The following is a 20,343-nucleotide window of genomic DNA, read 5'->3' on the forward strand; positions in this document are numbered from 1 at the left end:
CCCCCCTCCATCCCGTCTCTAATAAATAAAAAAAATAAAAAAATAAAAGATTTATTTATGTATTCATGAGAGGCACAGAGAGAGAGAGGCAGAGACATAAGCAGAGGGAGAAGCAGGCTCCCTGAGGGGAGCTTGATTCAGGACTTGATCCCAGGACCCCAGGATCATGCCCTGAGCCAAAGGTAGATGCTCAACTGCTGAGCCACCCAGGCATCCCCTTTATGTTCTTTTAAATGAATGCTGCTTTGCTGTTATATTTACTTGCAGTATTTTCTTTTAATTAAAGTTTATATATTTAGGGACAACTTTGGCATAATCCTGGCTGGAGAGAGACACTACTTCAGTGTTCTTTTGGAATTCCTTTGAGCTCTATGATTAAATAAATGAAACTGTATCTTTTTTTTTTTTTTTAAGATTTTATTTATTCATTCATGAGCTACACAGAGAGAGGGAGAGAGAGGCAGAGACACAGGCAGAAGGAGAAGCAGGCTCCATGCAGGGAGCCAGACGAGGGACTCGATCCCAGGACTCTAGGATCACGCCCCGGGCCGAAGGCAGGCGCCAACCACTGAGCAACCCAGGGATCCCCTGTGTCTTATTTTTAATAGGTTTCTTTTGAGGACCTTTACTTTTTTAAAGGCATTCATAAAAACATTAGATTTCAATGTAGTGATCCTTCTGGGGGGAACAAAAAGGATCAAGGCATTATATTTTGACAGAACAATTCTGTATGTAGACTGATTACAGTTAGTTTATTTTAAATGTGTCTGGTCCAGTACTAGCAGTTTTCATCTTGATTTTTGAATGCCTACTGCCCAGAATTAGTACATGACATGTAATACATGCTCAATAAATACTGAGTGTTGAATGAGTGAATCAACTTGGACTCAGAATTGTACTCTGGTTGATTGCAGTTTGAAGTTTGTAGATACATAGATATCTCCTTGAACTTGTCTCTCATGCAAACACAGGGCTGAGAGGGCAAAGACAAGATGAAAAATGCTCTAGTGATTAAGTAGAATGTTCGCACCATTCATATGAGCATGATTTTTCTTGATAGTGAGTTTTCACTTTTATTTATTCAATTTTAATTTTTTGAGAGAGAGCCTTTTAAAAGATTTTATTTTTGAGTGATCTCTCTATGCAACATGGGACTAGAACTTACCACCCTGAGATCAAGAGTTCCACACTGTACTGACAGAGCCAGCCAGGAACCCCAGGCAATTTTAATTTTAGCAACTTTGATTAGTATGAAAATTTAATCTCTGAATAGATTGATGAAAGGCTTTTCTCCCTTTTTTGCATTACCTCACCACCTTAAACAAAGACTTCTTAAAGCATTATTTAAAGGAAAGATGCTTTTATTCACACTTAAGAATGAAAGGTTCCTAAATAACTGATGATTGGGTGAATGCAGGGTTTATAATGAAATTTTCATACTCCTCTTAAAGGTACAGGCCTCCCTTTCCCCCCCTCCATAAAGATAGATGGGATATGGTGATTTATAATGAGGTAATTCTATAGAGGCATTTTATTGAATACTTAATCCCAGGAGAGATTTTTCAGATGGCTGATATCCCAGAGGCAGTGCTCAGAAAACAACTACACCTAACTTGTTGGATCTGTTCACTCTTCTGTGGCATGAGTCTAATGTTTTGATTTAAAAGAGGAACATGTATCTTCCTTGAGTAGTACCAAATTATACTATGGTTCTTTACTCTGGCATATAAAAATCTATGACATGCCAAAGGGAAAATCTGATCTATTGGAAGTGAGTTGAGAAAGCGAATGACTTAATGATTGGATAATAAATCCTTACCAAGTAAAAATAACTAACTAAATAAACAAATAAAAGAAGGACATGTTAATGTTCAGTTTTCTAGCTATAACAATAATATTTTATTATTAAGTTTCAAATCACAGAAGCTGTGATTTTATAATGCTCTGCTTGCTAAAGAACAGAATTCATCCTAAGCAAGACCATTTTGTACTCTAATATTAAGACTTATTTCCTGATGGGACAAAGGAGAAGCTGGTCTGATGTTGGGCCCAGAGAAGAATATCAAAACAGCAATTTTATGGGTCAGAGTACTTGACAGCATCATTTTAAGTGAGTGTAAGTATATTTAGTGTGGAGTGATAGGAGAACCCCAGGTGCATCTCAGGGTTCATGCTAACGACCTGGGGAATCCTGGGAGACCTGAAACTTTCTCTCTCATGAGCCCAAAAGGAGACAGTATAATTAATACAGTGTTTGGAAAAGCATGGAATTTGGGTCATATTGATTTTACTCAAAGAGAAGAGAGGTTGTTTTGGTTTTGGTTTTCTCTTAATTGCATTGTATTTACAAGCTGTGTGACTTTGAGCAAATAACTTAAGTTCTGTGATCTTCAGTTTCCTTGTGGGTACGATGGAAACAAGGCTCTTGAGAGGAATAAATGAGCTCTTGCCTCATAGCACCTCTTTCATAGGAGCTGCCACTAAGTGGTCCACCACCTCCTCCCTCCACTTGATTGTCTTCACACCCCTAGCACACAAAATAGCTTTCAGATTTCATATTAGCAAAATGTAAGTCTGTGTTTGAAAATCCAGGCCAGGGAAGGTCTCTTCCCAATGAGTTTCTTAGAATGTAAGAAGGTAGCTTTAAAGAAATTAGACACACTTGTAATACAATCTTTATCTTAGTGCACTTGGAATAAAATAAGGACATTTGCTTATGAATTTTGAACTATAATTATTCCAAAATCCATTATATCTATTACCTGTTTCCCTTACTTCTTTTTTTCTCCCAGGAAATTCTAAAACGTTGGACTCAAATGTTATTGTCAGGTTTCATTTCAATTTTTAACTAGTTCTCAGTGTAATACATTTAGTGTTCTCACTTTTTAAAAAGTCTCAAGATGTTTAGAATATACAACTTATTATATACAGACTCTGTTAATTTCTTCCTACTTTGGTTTCAGTGATTTCAAAAGAGCTATTTATTTAAGTTGATACTAATTTAATTCCTCTTTTTTTGAAAATTCTTACATTATATTCTGTTAAAAAAATAAGACATTGTTATTTGATGGTGGAATTCAAATGTTTTAAGCTATGAGTTCAACCCTTGTGAGCATTGTTACAAAAATTATATAAAGATTTCATTTATTGCATTTTTTGTTATCCTATAAGATGAATATATTTAACTTAAAACTAATCGCCAGTGATTTCGAAAATGTTATCTATACTAATATCTATACTAATTTATAGTTTTTTTTTAGCTTTTCCTGTTTTCAAAACTTCACATAAAGTTTTTCTAAGTTACTCATTTCTCCCAGAGGATGAGAGCATATTTGAGGGTTCATACAATGCTTTTGTGATAAGAAGGGTGCCCTGGGCCAGACAGCAGAAAAGCTGAAATGTGTCCATATAGCAGAGATGGCAGGAAGACCAAAGAAGAATTTGCGTTGGTCCCTCCCAGTTCATTTATTCTGGCAAAATTCCCAGGGTGGTCTCAAAACAGCTCCTGTCAGGGAAAGTACCATTCTGATTTCCAGGGAAAGCATTATGACACATTAGCCTTACATTTTCTTGTTGTAGAAAGTTTGGTTAGGAAGAAAAATTATAAATGAAAGGCCATCTTTTAAAGTGATTCATTGACCTGTCCTTGGAAGAACCACGAGTAAATGGGGAGTGTTTAGTGGGAAGTGAAAAGACCCATTTGGTTTGGGACGGGACCCCTGGGACCCCTGCCGGACTCGTGGGCTGAGTGCAGACAGCCTTGGCAGGCAGAGTGTAGACAGCCTCCGGGTGGAGCCCTGCCTCTACACAGGCAGAGGGGTGAGGTCATGATTTCCTTTCTTGATTCTCTTTAGCCATGAAATTTGTTAAGAATGTTATTCCCAATTCACTGAGTTACCATCTTCATTGCTTCAAATTCTCTGGATTCAGAACTTTTTACCTAGGTTATCCTTAACATTAATATCCTACAATACAATTTCTCAGTTTCTATGGAAAAATGGTCTTATCACTTTTATGATAGGGGTTTTTTAAGTTACCAAATTTAAAAGTTCTCAGTTTTAAGATGACATCTATTCATACTACAAAAACAATACAGTGTTCATGACAGTTTGTGAAACAGAGAAAAGTAGACAGAAAAAAGTAACAACATCTGATCCAGTCACCTTGAGATCACCATTTTACATTTTCCCAAAAAGAAAACATTAATCATAATTGTCTGGGATGGAATGTAGTAGAAGGAAAAGAAAACACTATGATACCAAAAGCATTATTGAAATTCAAGTAACTTTCTTCAGAAAGCGAAATGTTGGTTCCTGCAAGATGCTTCTTCTTTTCTTTTCCTTTTTTTTTTTTTTAAGATCCCAGGACCCCCAGGGTCATGACCCAGCCCAAGGCAGATGCTTAATCACTGAGCCACCTAGGCATCCCCTTGCAAGATTCTTCTAACATTTAAAATATATGTGTAGGCACATTTTGTATTGTGTTTTAAAATCTTTGTTGATTTTAATCACCTTCTGTCTTATGCAAGGCAGTGGCTGAGATTATGGGAGGAATTGCTTACTGTGTAACTCTGTAGGTGAAATATTCTTCCCTTGCATGGGTACTTGTGATTCTGTTCTGGGACTATGCATTAATAAATTGCATTATTAATAAATTAATAATACCAGCTCCTGGCATGTAGCTTTTTCTTATTTCTTCATCATTTAAAGATAAAGATTAAAAGGAAAGAAGTATATTTCTTTTCCATAATGTTTGGACAAGACCTTTAGATCAGATCTCTAGTGGTTCAGGCAAAACAAAACAGTCTCATTCTCTATGACTCTTGGCTTTTGCCTAAATATGATTTATAAAACTGTGAAGTGTTGCTAATCTTTAAACAATACCAGAGGGATATAATTTTCCAACACCCTTAATACGTTTGACTGTAGAGCATCACAGAACACTTAAGGGTAAGTGTTTTGTGCTCTTTCTTGCAAAGGACTGTCAGCAAAATGGATAATATAAAAGTCAAGTGGTCCAAAATAGAGGAAAATAGTTTCTTAATTCAAAAAAGTTGCTATGAGAAATGTTTCTTTTTCTCTAAGGGAGAATATAGGCTAAAGCATTTTACATGTGTGCTCGCTTTTCATAACCTTTGTAAGTGCCCACTGAAGAAGGGAGAAGTAGAATTCTTACAGTTGCCTCTGTATTTTGAAAACCAGATCATCCTGAAAATGAATATCCTAAAAGACAATTTCTCATTTTTTTATGGAAACTTGGTCATATTACTTTTATGGCAGGGATTTTTAAGGTTATCAAAGAAAGCCTGATCTTCTACACAGCACTTTGGCTGTGATTATGCTGTGTTTCAGTCCTCATTCTTATGCTTTGTATACATGAGTGAAATTGCTTTTATTTCATACGTACTGTTTAAACATATACATCAGATGCCAAGCCCTTTTCGTACCACATCACATTTCATTCTCACAGACTCAGTGGGGTTGTAAATACCCACAGTAATTAACAGACCCAAAGTCACAGTTCCTGGTTAGAGGTGAAAGCAAGATTTTCACTCAGTGTGACTCTAAAATCTGTGATGCAGTCAAGAGTCCCAAGGCTGTGCCAGGGACAGGTGACCCCCTGGGAGCTGTGCCATGACAGCCTAAGTTCCTTGGTTGAAAATGAGATTACTCAGCACACTGGCTTTTTACTAGGAGCAGTTGGTTGTAAATGAGAGTATCCTAAAATCTTTTTTTTTTTTCCTCCTCAAATTTTTTTCTAGGGAAGCTTGGATGTGGTTCTCTTGGGGTACATTTTAATGGTCTCATTGCAGAGGATGATGTGAGTCTCCTTGCTGCTGCTCTGCGGATTCAGGTTTGTTTGCCACAGCTCTTTGAGAGTTTTTGAGTTGGGAGCTATAATTATAATAGTTGCTAACATTTGACAAGTATTTTCTGTTGAGCCGACACAGTGTTAAACACCTAACACACAGAATGTCATTTAATTCTCACAATAGCCCTACAAGATAATGTTGTTCCCATTTGGTAGATAAGGAAATGGAAGCTTAGAAAAACTTGCCTTTCATTAAATGACGAGGGTGGGATGGGGACCCAAATCAGGGTCTGTTGTTAGTTATCTATTGCTGTAGAATAAATTATCCAGAATTTTGCAATTTAGAACAATAAACATTTATTATCTCACAGTATTTGTGGGTTAGAGATTTGGGAGCAGCTCAGCTGTATGATTTTGACTCAGGATCTCTCATGCAGTTGAAATCAGGAGGTCAGCAAAAAGGCTTGAGTGGGGCCAGAGCCTCCCCTTCCAATATGGCTCAGTCACGTGGTTGTTGACAAGATGCCCTAAACTCTCACCATACAGACTTCTTAGTAGAACTCTCATGATGGGGCAGCTAACTTCCCCTAGATTGAGTGATCCAAAGAAGGAGGCAAGGAGGAAGCTGCAGCAGGTTTTATGGCCTACCTATCCAAGTTACCCATCATCGCTCCCCTTTTTCCTCCTTGCTAGAAATAAATCAGCAGTCTAGTTCACATTTAGGGAATGAGAATTTGACCCACCTTTTGAAGACAGGAATATTCAAGGTTTTGTGGACTGCTTTTCATAGCACCACCATCTGTATGACCCAAAGCCCAAGATCTCCAGCTTGCTACCACGCCGGCTGTGCATTCTGCTAGTGCTGGAAGGTGGTGAGGACTGCTGGCAGTGATGTTGAATATCAGGAGAGAAACCTGAGCCTGTAATTTCTGCTGTAGTAGAATTAAACAGAAGCAACTTTTAGTTTCTTTCCTACATACGTGGTGTATACAATTAAAACTTTTTACTTCCACGGGTGCCTGGCTGGCTCATTCAGTAGAGGAGGGTCATGAATTCAAGACCCACAATGGGTGTAGAGCTCACTAATAATAAATAAATAAACTGACCCCGCTTTTAAAAAATAAAAAAATAAAAAAAATAAAACTTGTACTTCCAAATGGAATATAATACCTTTCTATAAGGATTGGGTGTCGCATTTTAACCTAAGCCAAATTTCTCTGTCTCTCTTTGTGTATCATCATTTCACAATTCAATGTTCTTGTTTTATTATACCAACTGTAAAAGGATTATACTCAAAACAGTGTTGCAGATTTTGAAAGCTGGGCGTCCAAGCTGATCATTCATGCATTCTCCTATTTCTCTCATTGTTCTCTTCTGAGATGAAGAACACACTATAATTTTATTCTATCTTGATGTCTTTAGTGAACACTTAACCTATTTTAAAAATACCTATGTCTCACATTTTCCTTTTTAAGAAAAACGTACTATGCTAATTGCATGTGAATAAAATTGTTCCTGGTATTCACTTGGATTATTGTGCAACTTTTCATGACATAACATCCCAAACAGTATTTTCATAGTTGTAGATACCTACCCTGTCAGCCTTTACTGGTATAACATGCTTTCCTTTCTGTCCCTTGAAGAACATGGTCAGTAGTGGAAGGAGATGGCTACGTGAACAGCAGCACGCAAGGTGGAGACTTCACTGCTTGAAACTCCAGCCTCTCTCCCCCGTACCAAGGTATTCACGGGATTTGTTTATAGTGATATCAGGTCACCAAAGTGCCTCAGATGTCCAAAGTTACCCTTTGGGTGGGGGCATAGCTCGTGGTATTATGGCTTTGGTGGTGGACAATTTTCTCTAATCACATTGCTGCACTAGTTTTTCTGTCATTTAAGTCCTAAATATTAAATGATAATGAACATGTTTACCATATTTTATCAGTTCTAGCATGTATAGAAAATATCCATATTTTTTCATTTCTGAAGTCAGTATGCTCCTTACTGTCAACAGCATATCCTGTATTAAGTGGCATCGTTTTTTCTTCTTACTGATCTATAACATAATGGTGTCTTATAGTTGACAAAATATGGTAATATGATGTTTGGAATATGCTTTTCAGTGTAAAAAATGCCCATCTCCTCTGTCAGCTTGGTCTTCATGGCCAGGTAGGTGTCTACCCTAGGGGCAAATGATCAACCAAACCAAACACCATTCAACGTGGGAAGTGAGTTCAACTTTCCTCAGAACATGGTAATATCTATTATCTGACTACTCTGTGATACTCCAGATGGATATTTTCTTCAGAATAGCATTTAATGAAGTGCAAACTATATATTCTCTGCATAAATTTGGAAATACATAGTGCAGGAATAATTCACTAGATAAGATACCAGAGCCAGAGAAATGCATTTTCCAGCCTCATTGTGGGTCCCCCTGGCTGCCCTGACTCCAGTGAATTGGCCTCACCCTCTTCATACAGGGTATGCATGATGCTGTTGGAAAACATTTCTGGGGGATCCCTGGGTGGCTCAGCGGTTTAACGCCTGCCTTTGGCCCAGGGCGCGATCCCGGAGTCCCGGGATCGAGTCCCACGTCAGGCTCCCGGCATGGAGCCTGCTTCTCCCTCCTCCTGTGTCTCTGCCTCTCTCTCTCTCTGTCTATGATAAATAAATAAATAAATCTTTAGAAAAAAAAAAAAAAAAGGAAAACATTTCTGTAGATAAAACCTCTAGGAATTGACTAACATCTCATTTCATTTCATTCGTTAGATCTGATCCATTTCCTTGAGTCACAGCTGAACATTCATGGCTTTATTCTACCCACCAGGCTGTGTTTTCACCCCTGAAATAGACTGAACATTGTAGTTATCTTCTGTGTTCGTTAATACATAAATTCTAGAGAACGTTGTTCTTTGTAATGTCACCCCTGTTGTTGTGCAGTCTGTTTCATCAAGTATCTTAATTTTTTGAAGTTACTTACATTGTTAAAGGACTTCAATTTTTAAAAGTAAATGAGTATGTTCTACTTACAGAGAACTAAAAAAGAAAAAAATTGAAGTGGACCCTGCCCAATTATGTACCAAAGGCTTTGCATAAATCTAAATAAATTCCACTCGGGAGTAAGAAGTGTTTTAATTGCTGAAGTAAATTTGACTTCTGAGGTACTAGAGGAAGAAAGGCAGGCTAATTTCTAAATTCCTGAAAAATCAAAACAATGTCACTGTCGCTTTTTAGCTAGTGAAGAAAAAACTTGGGAGGTTTTCCAAGAGTCAGCTCTCCCCTTTAGGAGATTTGGGGAGGAGAGAAAGAAAAAAAAGATGCAGACAGGAAGGCAGAATGAAGGGGACCATAAGCAGTGAAGGGAGAAGGGAAGAACTGGAAGTGGCAAGGCTGGTGTGGCTGGGGAAGGAAGCACAGAGCTCATCCCACATCCAGGTTGAAGCACACTCTCCCTCTGCAAGCTGCCGTGGCACACTTCAGAGAAGTTCCCATTGGAAGTAGGTTCGCTGTTACCGCTTGCACCAAGGTCAGACTTCCATGGAGTCATGGAGGAGAACACAGAGTCATGTGAGGGCTTAGGGTTGATTATCAGCAGGAGCAAGAGAAAGAAAAAATCAGAGCAAGGGGCCACCTGCTAGTGGAGACTGCTATACCCAAAATAAGGGCTCCAGGGTGAGTCAGGGCACTGCTGTCTTCTCAGATATCAACCCTGATGACTGACTGAGTCTGACACCTGCTCTCCCAAGCTCTGTCTTGTGTCTGCCAGGTCTTCCTCTCAAACAGGTGGTCAGCCTGGCAGGTGGATGGACTGAACCCCCATTAAAACCAATAGCTGAGCTCAGGAGCCCCAAAAGACTCTCCAGGAAGTTCAGCACATACTGATTTCATAGCACTCCTGGAAGATAAACAGTGGTGTTCTCTTCTTGCTGGTCAAACGGAAGAAATTTTTTGCCTGGTGACACTCCAGAGCATCTAAACTTTTCCTGTGTTGAAGTTGAGCTTCAAGCACTAGGTCCTTTTACTGACGGTTATGCAATTAATAAAATATTTTGAAATACAATTTTGGATTTGAAGTAGGAAAAAGAGAGGGAAAGTATGGACACAGATAAAACAAAATAGCATTTCCACATTTCTGAATCGCCAAGAGACACATGAGGTTAGCCCAGTAAGCGCATTATGCAATAACCCATCTATTCATGGTTAACAAAGTCAGTGATGACCCACAGAAAGCACTCTACTCTACAGTGAACGTACGTTCTCTCCTATAGCATTGGTATTATCTTTGTACCTGGGCAGAATTCTGTGATCTTCATGAGTTTTTAAGAGTTGCTTCTCTAAAGAAATGTACCATTTTTCATGCACGTTAATTATTAGCAGTTGTGCTCAATACTGCTTGGGAGAGAGGACCACAAAGCAATTGCTTTGCTTGAATTGTTGGTGTGGCGTAGGGCTGTTTTCACTCTAGTAGTGACCACCTAAGCTGAGGAGGCACTTGCCTCCTATGTGTTTTCCCCCCAGTGATCTTGAGATTTCAAGAGCACAGACTCCAAAAGCCGTGGATGTCCTTGCCAAGGAGATAGGATTGCTTGCAGATGAAATTGAAATCTATGGCAAAAGCAAAGCCAAAGTACGTTTGTCCCTGCTGGAAAGGTTAAAGGATCAAGCAGATGGAAAATACGTTTTAGTAGCTGGGTAAGACTACTTTTAAAATCTATTGTACTAAGAAGGCATGTTTATAAAAGTCTCTTCCCTATTTTTACCTATCATCACACCCCTCAAATTCATCTGTTTCTCAAACTTGATATTTTTGTGCATTTCACTTGGCATTCCTTCATTTGACATGAGGTAAGTTTTCATTTTCAGTGCAAAACAAATTAGTCTCCTCCACAAAATACAAAGTATAACGAATTCCTCGTCTAGTATTTTTTATTTCTTATATTGTGTTTTGATCATCTTTGTTCTGTCTTGGATTTTTCATTTAGTTTCTCGTGATAAGAATCAAAATAAGAATTGAAAGTAAAATATTTTTAACTGAGTTGGGGGTACATGTGTTCTACTCAGAGATAACGTTTTAATGGAAAATGTACAGATAATTGTGTGAAACTAAACATTTTCCTGTTAATATCCTAAATATTTGTGTATTTGCATTGTCAAAGTTCATTATTTCTCTCCTCTTGGATTTTAAAATTAATATTGGGCCATTTTCATTTGTGTTGGTCGTTTTATAAAAGACAAATGCATAGTTTTTGTGAAAAGGAGTGTTTGTTTTCCTTCTTTTTTTAAAAAAGAAATATGTTCACTGGCTGAGAAATGACAGAAAACAAGGGATTTAAAATATTTTTTCAATGTGACCTGAGGGAACATCAGGAGACCATAGAAATTCCATTGTTGTCTTGAAATTTCATTGCAGTGACTTATTGATGATATATAGGCCAAGGCTTAAGACACAAAAATCTGTTTATTAACAAGCAGAGACATTTCTTCTAACTGGACTTGACTCTTGGTTAACTATCTTTATATATTTAATTATTCATGTAAATGCCTAGCTTCTTTTTCTGGTTTTAAAAGCCTTACACACTCATAAAGCTATTCTAAAATGCAGAAAACTATAAACAAGAAAGTAAAATATCCCAAATCCTACCACCCAGAGGAGGGAGCTGTTAACCTTTGAGACCATCTTGTCTTTCATAAATGACATCATCTTCCAAGTGCTGTTCTGTTCTTCACCAGTATGTTGCATACCTACCTCACTGCATCTGAGTCAGTACAGAGCTGGGTTATCATTTTGTTTGACTGCATATCATTCCGCTGCTCACATCCTAGGTTCTGGGGGCAGGGGCAGTAAAAATGCCTGAGATGTGGGTGGATTCCATTTCATCCATCTTTCCAGACTGTAACACACTGGGTGGCTCAGTGGCTGACAGTTCGTCGTGCTTTTAATTCTTCAAGTATATTCAGGCCAAAAAATGATTTGAAAATATCATAAGGATGTTCCACATTTATTTAACCAACTCTCTGTTGATGGGCACTTAAATTGCTTCCCATTTTTGGACACTATCAACAGTGCTAAGATTAACAGCCTTGAGCATGCTCATTTGTGCACTTGTCCAAAGACCTCCTTAGGAAAAATCCCTAGAGGTTTTAAATCTACAAGTAAAGATCAAATACAATCTGTATCACCTCTTTAATAGCCAAATTTCTTCATATTTCTTTCTCTCCCTACCTCCCCTCCTCTGTCACTCTTTTGTAAAGATAGACAACTAGGGCTTTCAGAGTCGCTTGGTGGCTGTGGTTTCAAAGAATTCATACTTTGTTGCGTGTGGCTTAAACCTCCTCCAGGCTTCCAGGCTCAGTACAGTTGGACTCCCCGTCTTACTAGGGTCCTTTCCAACTTAGGACCCCACCCCTAATGTCTCTGTAACTGAGCTACAGGGATGCTCTGTGCTGAGAAGAGAGTTGGCCTCGCTACAGGCACCCTCTGGGCCAGATCCATGAAAGGAGCCAGCTGACTTGGGGAGTTGGTTGGGGGACTCCTGGGTCCCAGGGTTTGAAGCACACATGGAGTGTAGTATTGCTTTTCTGGAATGTGCTTAATACAAGTTTTGTTTTGTTTTGGTTTGTTTTTTCAGAAATAAACTCTTGGACATTTAGAACTTCAAAAGTAAATTTAGTATTTTATCCACAAATTTGTTTCCTTTTTTCCAGGCTCTAAGTGATCTTGGTAGGTGGATTTGCTGGTTTTCTCACCCTGCTTAACATGGGAAGACGTAAGGAAAACTCAGGAGGGTGGGTTCTCAGGATACCAAGGAAGACTCAAGCAGTAATGTTCCATATGGAGTGGCTGTGATTTACTCTTATGGGTGCTTGTTATTACTGGAAAAAAAAAAAAAAACACAGTCTACACGTGGCCCTGCCCTAAGTTGGGAATGCAGAAATGATACTTTAAACCAAAAACTCTGATGGTGTTGTTATCAGATTCCTAACTTGAATTCATACTGTCAAGGGCTGGCCTCCAGCCACATGCTGGAGAGTGACAGCTAGTCTGTCCTAGGATTATAGCTGTGTGTTGGTCCATGCCCATAGAACATTGCTGCTTGCCCCACCCTGTCTCTTTCTTTGCCAGCATTTGTATATGCATCTGAGCTGAAGAAGCCAGGTTGTCATTGTCAATAGAAATGAAAGGAAACCTGAATTCTCAAGTACAGATTTAACCCCAAGAGAAACAATTCTTTCTCTGAAATGGTGGTATATGTTCCTTACAAAACAAAGATCTATGAAGAACAAAAATTAAATTGTGTTCCATTCAACTGCATTGAAAAAAATGCTGTGAGGGTAGGATTTCGAGACATACCTGTGTCTGTAGGAAAACTTGAAGAGTTTTAGAAAATATATACCACACTGTGTAACCCACACAAACAACTGTGTGAGTTTACGTGTGTAAACTACCTTTTAAAATCTAACCTTTTAATAGCTGGATGTTTGAGATCAGTTTAAAACACCAGACAATCATTTTATTTAAATCTAAAATGAAGGGGCGCCTGGGTGGCTCAGTGGTTGAGTATCTGCCTTCAGCTCAGGTTGTGATTCTGGGGTTCTGGGATTGAGTCCCACATCAGGGTCCCTGCAGGGAGCCTGCTTTTCCCTCTGCCTATGTCTCTGCCTCTCTTTCCGTGTCTGTTGTGAATAAATAAATAAAATATTTTTAAAAATCTAAAATGAAAAGTTCATTTGCAATAAAGACCACCTCCATAGTTTTACATTTGGCCACATTAGTTATTGAAAGTGACAATTGACAAACCATTACACATGCTGTCCCTACTTCTTCAGAAACAGAAAGGACCCCTCCATTACATGGGAAATTATTTCCTTTTCTGAAAGAATTTTTTTTTTTTTATTCTGGAACTTATACTGGCTTACAGAATAAAAATTTAACATAATGAAAAACAAAAAGGAGAAAATGAAATCTCATTACTGAGAAGTGTTAAAACATTTTTTATATCTCCTTCCAGGATTTTCTCTATATGTATCCTTTTTACACATTGAGATCATGCTATAAATACCATTTTGTGTCCTGCTTTTGTTTCTGAATGCTGTAACATGAGTGTTTCCCCATGCTTTAGCAGAATTCAGATACTCAAGTCTTCAAGAAACCTAAACAATATATTTGTGGTTGTACATTTGAACTTAAGCATAAACGTGATTTAAATGTGTCAACAGTAGAATTAAAATATAAAACAATGGGATTTTTAAAAATCTTCTGTTAATAACCCAAATGCAGAACAGATTAATTCGTTTTAAAAGCTATTCTTCAAACTTTAGAATTTCTCAATCCATCAGAATCATCTGTATTCCATCAGCTACACATCGCGTGGTATTTACACCTATACATCACTGTATTTGCTTTGCCTGATGAAATGAAAAGTATTGGGAATTGTTCAGGGAAATCTGCCAAAAGAATCTTAGGGGCTCTTGAGTTTTACATATTTTCCCAGTTACACTAATGAAAAGGAATTTGTTTGAGAACTTGCCGTGGAGTGCAGCTGTAGGGCATTGAATGTGTGTGCAGGCTCCCATCTCCACTGGCCCTTTACCGATTTCTGTGCAGAAATTTTTAGAGCTGCTCTGAATTGCTCAGACAGCAGTTAAAAACAAAGCCCAAATTTATCTGTGAACAGACTGAATATCACATTAAAGAATAATTAAAATCATGCACATCACTTTCTTATACATGTAGAATGCCAAATACCTCATTTGATTTTTTTTTTCCTTTTAATATTCCAAACCATTCCTTTGGTACATGTAAAAATAACCTTTACTGACTTTTTAAAGATTTTGCTTTTCTGCTTTGGGTAACTATTTAAATATCTGTGAGTTTTTTGCTATTTGCACAACCTGAAGAATAAAACAAAGGTATTTAGAAGAGACCACTACTGGCTGGGCCTTTGAACTGTTCACATCAGTCAAATGTGATGGGAAACACAACCCAGTGGACTATAGAATTTGTTGTCAGGAATAAAAGCCTTTAAAAACTTTCCAGTGAGGAAGATGCCTGGGATGAGTGATCGATATATTCATATGCTGCTTGAGCATGGTAGGTTTGGAGCGCATGGTTAGAGCCATGACTCATGACAATAATACTGTTCTTGACTCAGATTTTGAGAACCATGCACAGTTTTGCCACTACAACCTGCATAAGCAATCTCTTTGACCTTGGAGTAAATGGTACACTTCTTTAAGCATGTGTCTAAACTGTCACAGAGTACAATAAATTGTACTATAGTCAGCAGTACACATATTTGTCTTAGAAAAGGCATCTTTGCTTTGTCAAGCATTCTTTTTGCTCATATGTGCCTCGAAATGCACTGAGAATGGGTGTTCTTCACCTCAGTGAGCTTGTGGACTGGTTAGGCAGGGCAGCTGTGTCACAAAGCTTGTAATGATACCCTCTGAAAAGTTACGTAATACATACATATAGGGGCTCTGGGTGGCTCAGTTGGTTAAGCATCTGCCTTTGGCTCAGGTCATGATCCCGGCATCCTGGAATAGAACCCCACATCAGACTCCCGGCTGGGCAGAGTCTGCTTCTCCCTCTGTCCCTCCCCCTTCTCATGCTTTCTGTCTCTCAAATAAATAAATAAAATCTTTAAAAAAAAAAAGTGATACTTTGGGGTACAGAGTGGAGGAGATAGAGCTGCAGGGAGATGTTAAGGGAGAGAGCTAAAAACCATAGTTCCCTCTCCATAAACTCTAAGCTCTTAACCAAAAAAAAAAAAAAAAAAAAAAAACAGAAATTAGGTTAACGTTGTGCTCATTGTTTTCTGAGTCAACTCAGAATTTTGGGGTCAGAGTTAAGGAGAATGGCACTACAGTTAAACCTAAGTCTGATATCAAGTGTAGGAATGAAGTAAAATACAATTTTTATTGTAGCTCTCCTTTTATTGCTCCCAATAAATACTTCCTGCTTTTTTTATTTTCCTGAATTGTATTAGTTGGCAGAAAGCTGAGCAGTCCTGTGTTTCTAATTAAGAATTGGATGGTTAGCTGAAGTTTTGAGGAGGTCATCTCTGGGCGTGTCTGCTTTGGGCTGTCTCCAGCAGCTATGTTAGCACATCCTTGGGAATGAAAATGTAATTCTTCATGTGACATGCTGAAGTAAACCACCTATTCCTTTGCAAACAGTAAATGGTTGGTACAGTACTTAATCCACCCTATCTTTGATACCACATTTTTTTTCTCAGGCTATCATAAGATCGTGATGCCTGTGGTTTACCAACTGCTTTTATTCCTGCTGTGCTAAGGAAAGAGAAAGTTGACTCAAAGCGTAAACACTTTCTTGTAACTGAGTCTTCACATTGACCAACTGTCAAGTGGTTTGAGGAGTTTGATGTTTGCTTCACCTGGCATGTTTAGGTTGGTGCACCAGCTGCCTACGGGTGCCCTTGTTGCTCTGTGTAGTGATGCAGGGCCCTCACCCCGCAGCGGGTGTCTCTGGGCCATGTGACTCTGTGCGCACTTCCTTGGTTCCCTTCAGAGACTCCCGTGGCACACCCCTGCCTCATCATCGTGTTCTCTTTTCTGCTCCTTCTGAATTTTCTTTTGCTTTCTTCTGACTGTTCTTTAAGAGAACATGTTCTGGACCATTCTGTCCTTAATCCCTCTTTGTCCTGTGTTTCCCCTCACTGAGTCATCCTTCCTATTCCCATGCTTTAATTTGCTAATTAGTGGTTAACAGCAGTTACAATTTCTATCCATAGAAATAACCTAGAGAAACCGGGTGGCTTGCCTGGTTTTGATATCCAGATCTGCTTACTAATTGTGTGGCCCCGGGTGAGTTACTGAGATTTCTTATGCCTCAGTTTCCTCATCAATCAAATGAGGGTAACAACCTAAAAAATGTGAAGAACAGAGCCTCACATATTAACTATGCCAAACCCACCCTCAATTTTATTTGGCTAACATTTATTCATTTGCCAGGTCACAGCTTAGGTGTTAACTTCCTCTATGAAGACTTCCCTGATACTCCAAATCTAATCAGATCCTCCTACCATGTGCTCTCATAAGACAGTCTCATTGCCAACTTTCTGAAATACATGTTTTTCACTTTCATTTCAATTGCCAGTTGATCTGTCCATATCTCCCATCATCCATAAGCTCTGGGAAGGCAGAGATGGGATCCAGCTTGGTCATCATTGTGTCCTCAGGATCTAGTGGCCTGACACATAGTAGTACTTAATAAATATTTCTTGAAAGAAAGATTGATTGTATTGCTGTGGCGGTCTGAGGTAGTTGGGGATGATGATATATCTAAGGGCTTTACTTCCTTATAGTTATACCACTAGGTTTTATAGGTCAGAAAACTCTGATTATGAGTTTTGTTGTGATTGAGAATGCTGTACAACCTGACTCACACCATCTAACTCATTGGAGACCAAGTTGTAAACCAAAATGACAGTTTTTAAATCTTATAACAGTGGCTAGAGCATGCTAAAGAATAGTTGTATGGGTCCTTACTTGGGAACATCACAAACACCCATTCTTTTACTTAATGCTGTGATGGTGTAACTATTATGTGATGCTTGATTTTGTAGGGTGTTGTAGTCAACAAGCCCCTCCAGAGCAGTTTTGATCTTACTGTGCTGAGGAGTGTTGGACTAAATCTTTCCCAATATTTGAGGAGCTATTATATGAGAAGGGATTGAGTTTAGTATTTTGACTCTATGAGATTGGAGCTACAGGAATGCAGACATCTCTTCTTTAGGACAAAAAACTCTCTCACTGTAAACATTATCTGGAAATGAATGGGCTATCCTAGAATGGGCCTCCATCATTGATTGTGTTGAAACTAAAAGGAAAAAAAAAGAAACATGGTGGGGACAAGCCCTGAGTGCTAATATCTAGAAGGAAATGAATGAGTGGGGATGATGGGATGCCTTGCAATCCTGAGACTCTGGCCACAGATCACTGAGTAGGCCTTGTGACCACATGGTGCCCCCAGTAAATGGCCCTAGCAGGATGAATGCCAAATCACCCATCAGGAAGAAATTACATGTCTTCATTATTTAAACCATTTGATGGGTAATTCTATGACATTTTGTGAAGCTGATAATGCTATTACCACTGAGTAACTTTTCTTTTTTGGTCTCTTGCTGAAGGTGTGTCTGTATTTTGGCTTTAGATTAAGCGTGGCCTGTGTGATGTGGGTAGACAATAAAGATCCATGAAAATTGAAATACTAAGTGAACTTGGGGATGGCGTGTTCTCTACCATATCCTCTGATTTGGTTCTGGCACCTTAGATTGATTTGCATAGGTTGTTTGGGAAATGTTATTAAATTCTCACTTTTTTTTTTCTTCCCCCAAACCAGGATCACACCCACCCCTCTTGGTGAAGGGAAAAGCACAGTGACAGTTGGGCTCGTGCAGGCATTGACTGCACACCTGAATATCAACTCCTTTGCCTGTCTCAGGCAGCCTTCTCAGGGACCAACTTTTGGAGTTAAAGGTACTCGATGTAACAACTGGTACATTTTTCAGAGCAAAACTTTGGGCAGAGAAGTTTTGTAAGAATATTATCAACAGATCGGGAGCTAAAACCTGTCGGAGGAACTGGTATATTTCATCACTATGCCCCCCTCCCACACTCAATATGTCGTGCTTACCCCACAGCGGTCCTCCCACAGAGGGAGCTGCGGTGGGGATTTCAGCCAAGCCTGCCAGGAAGCCCATTTCCCTGGGTCCCTGGAGCAGTCATGGACCCGAGCTCACCCTTCCAGCCTTAGGCAGAAATCTTCCAGCCCATCAGCACCTTTTTTGCCAAGCCATTTTGCGATTCTTCCATTCGTATTGGTGTCTTACCATTCCTGCCCCAGAGAAAGGTTTTCCCCTCTACACAGTAAGAGAGCTTTTCCATTGGGCCCTAGGGCTCATCCCGATTTCGCTGTCAGACCTGCAGAGCTTTAGAAACTGACCAGCTATGGACCGAGATGTGAAATTTCTGTCTGTCTTTGCTGGGCTGCCATCTGGCAATTTCACATTCACTATTCTTTCTCCACTGATTTATCATGAGGTTGTTCTTCAGCTCACATTACAATAGCATTTATTGCTGCAATTACTATTGGTTCTTGGCACTTTGTGGTATTTAGCGGTATTATATTTATGTTACTGTCACAGATGTTAATAAGTCCTAGCTCATTAAGTACTGGTAACTCATAGAATGTCATATATTATGCAGTGCAATGAACACAAAATTCGGAAAAAGAAGACTGCGGTTTTATTCGTGGCTGTGTTCCACCACTGTGTGACCTTTAACCAGTTGTAACCTCTCTGAGCCGCATCTGTGAAAGTGCAAAATGGTTTATAGTATCTGGCTTCCTGAGTTGTGAGGACCAAATGAGATAGCATATAAAAAAATATGGTACACTGTAAAATGATAGGACACAGAAGGTATCACTATTGTTTTAAGGAAGAGAAATCTTTTTAATGTACTGACTTCACTATTCTGAAGGATAGCATAACAAATTGTAACTATTGTCTAAAATCAATTGTCCAAATTTTACAATGTCTTAGTTCAGAGTTCACCAGATGGATTTTTTTTGAACAAAGTTTTCTGATACTTAAAGCATGTGCAATTTAGATAACACAGAGCCGCACAGATCGAATAATAAATTAATAAAATAATCCCATATGTGCTGTAATGACATTTGCTATATTATTTTACCTTTTTTTAAATCAAGAAACTGAAGTCCTTAAATTGCATCTTTGGACAAAATAGACTTTTTTCCCTCCTTTATTTTGCTTTGATAGATAGTTTTTTACTGCCTGTTGTTTCATCTTGGGGATGCATGCCTTCCTGCTAGGTTTGGGGAGCCGTATCCCTAGGGCCTTGTTCATCCTGTGTAGCTGTACTTGGTGAATGATTTCAAATGTGCCTGCTCTGTTGTTTAGGAGGAGCTGCGGGTGGCGGATATGCCCAGGTCATCCCCATGGAGGAGGTAAGGACTCAGTGAAAAACATGTCATGTGTCACTGTTTTTCCTTCCTGGAACCTTTTTTCTGTGCCTCATAAACACGGGCCCACAGTCCTTTATCCTCAATCCCAAAGTCCTAAAGGCTCTGAAAACCATAAATGTTTACATGACTTACAGTGGCGAGACCTGATGGTTATGAGCTATGTAATGTCTCTGCCATTTGGTGTAAATGTTCACATATTTTGCTGTAGATTTGATTAATGGATATGGACTTAGACCCTGCTTGGGGTGTGGTATTAAAAACTTAGAGGTATATCATTCTGTGTTTCTAAATTACCAAAAATCCTGAACCCCAAACCCCCACATAGCTCCAAGGCTTCCGGATGAGAGAGTGGGACAGGCTGTGTCCCAATCAATCATCAGTTATACTGCCCAGTTCAGGGAGGCTTGGACTCCCCCTTAGGCAAAGTGAGACTCCAAATGAAATAGTTCCAAAGAGAAATGGGCAAAAGGGGCCAAAGGTGTCACTTTTTAGTTCTCCAAGAACTCCTACCCTCTGCATAA

At 39.0% G+C, this 20,343-nt stretch overlaps 1 protein-coding gene across 3 annotated transcripts in view; it reads left to right on the top strand.

Moving 5' to 3' along the window:
• The window catches only part of MTHFD1L (methylenetetrahydrofolate dehydrogenase (NADP+ dependent) 1 like), a 187,194-nt gene that overhangs the window by 31,672 nt on the left and 135,179 nt on the right, over nucleotides 1-20,343 (top strand). For 2 of the 3 annotated variants that reach the window (XM_025422549.3, XM_049116197.1), the window contains 5 exons: nucleotides 5,762-5,853; nucleotides 7,455-7,552; nucleotides 10,333-10,506; nucleotides 18,179-18,315; nucleotides 19,758-19,804. In XM_025422549.3, the coding sequence (XP_025278334.1) occupies nucleotides 5,762-5,853; nucleotides 7,455-7,552; nucleotides 10,333-10,506; nucleotides 18,179-18,315; nucleotides 19,758-19,804 (548 nt within the window). The remainder of the gene's footprint in view (nucleotides 1-5,761; nucleotides 5,854-7,454; nucleotides 7,553-10,332; nucleotides 10,507-18,178; nucleotides 18,316-19,757; nucleotides 19,805-20,343) is intronic. The other variant, XM_049116173.1, reaches the window with a different exon arrangement.

This window comes from Canis lupus, chromosome 1 (assembly GCF_003254725.2).
Source record: "Canis lupus dingo isolate Sandy chromosome 1, ASM325472v2, whole genome shotgun sequence".
NCBI lineage: Eukaryota > Metazoa > Chordata > Mammalia > Carnivora > Canidae > Canis > Canis lupus.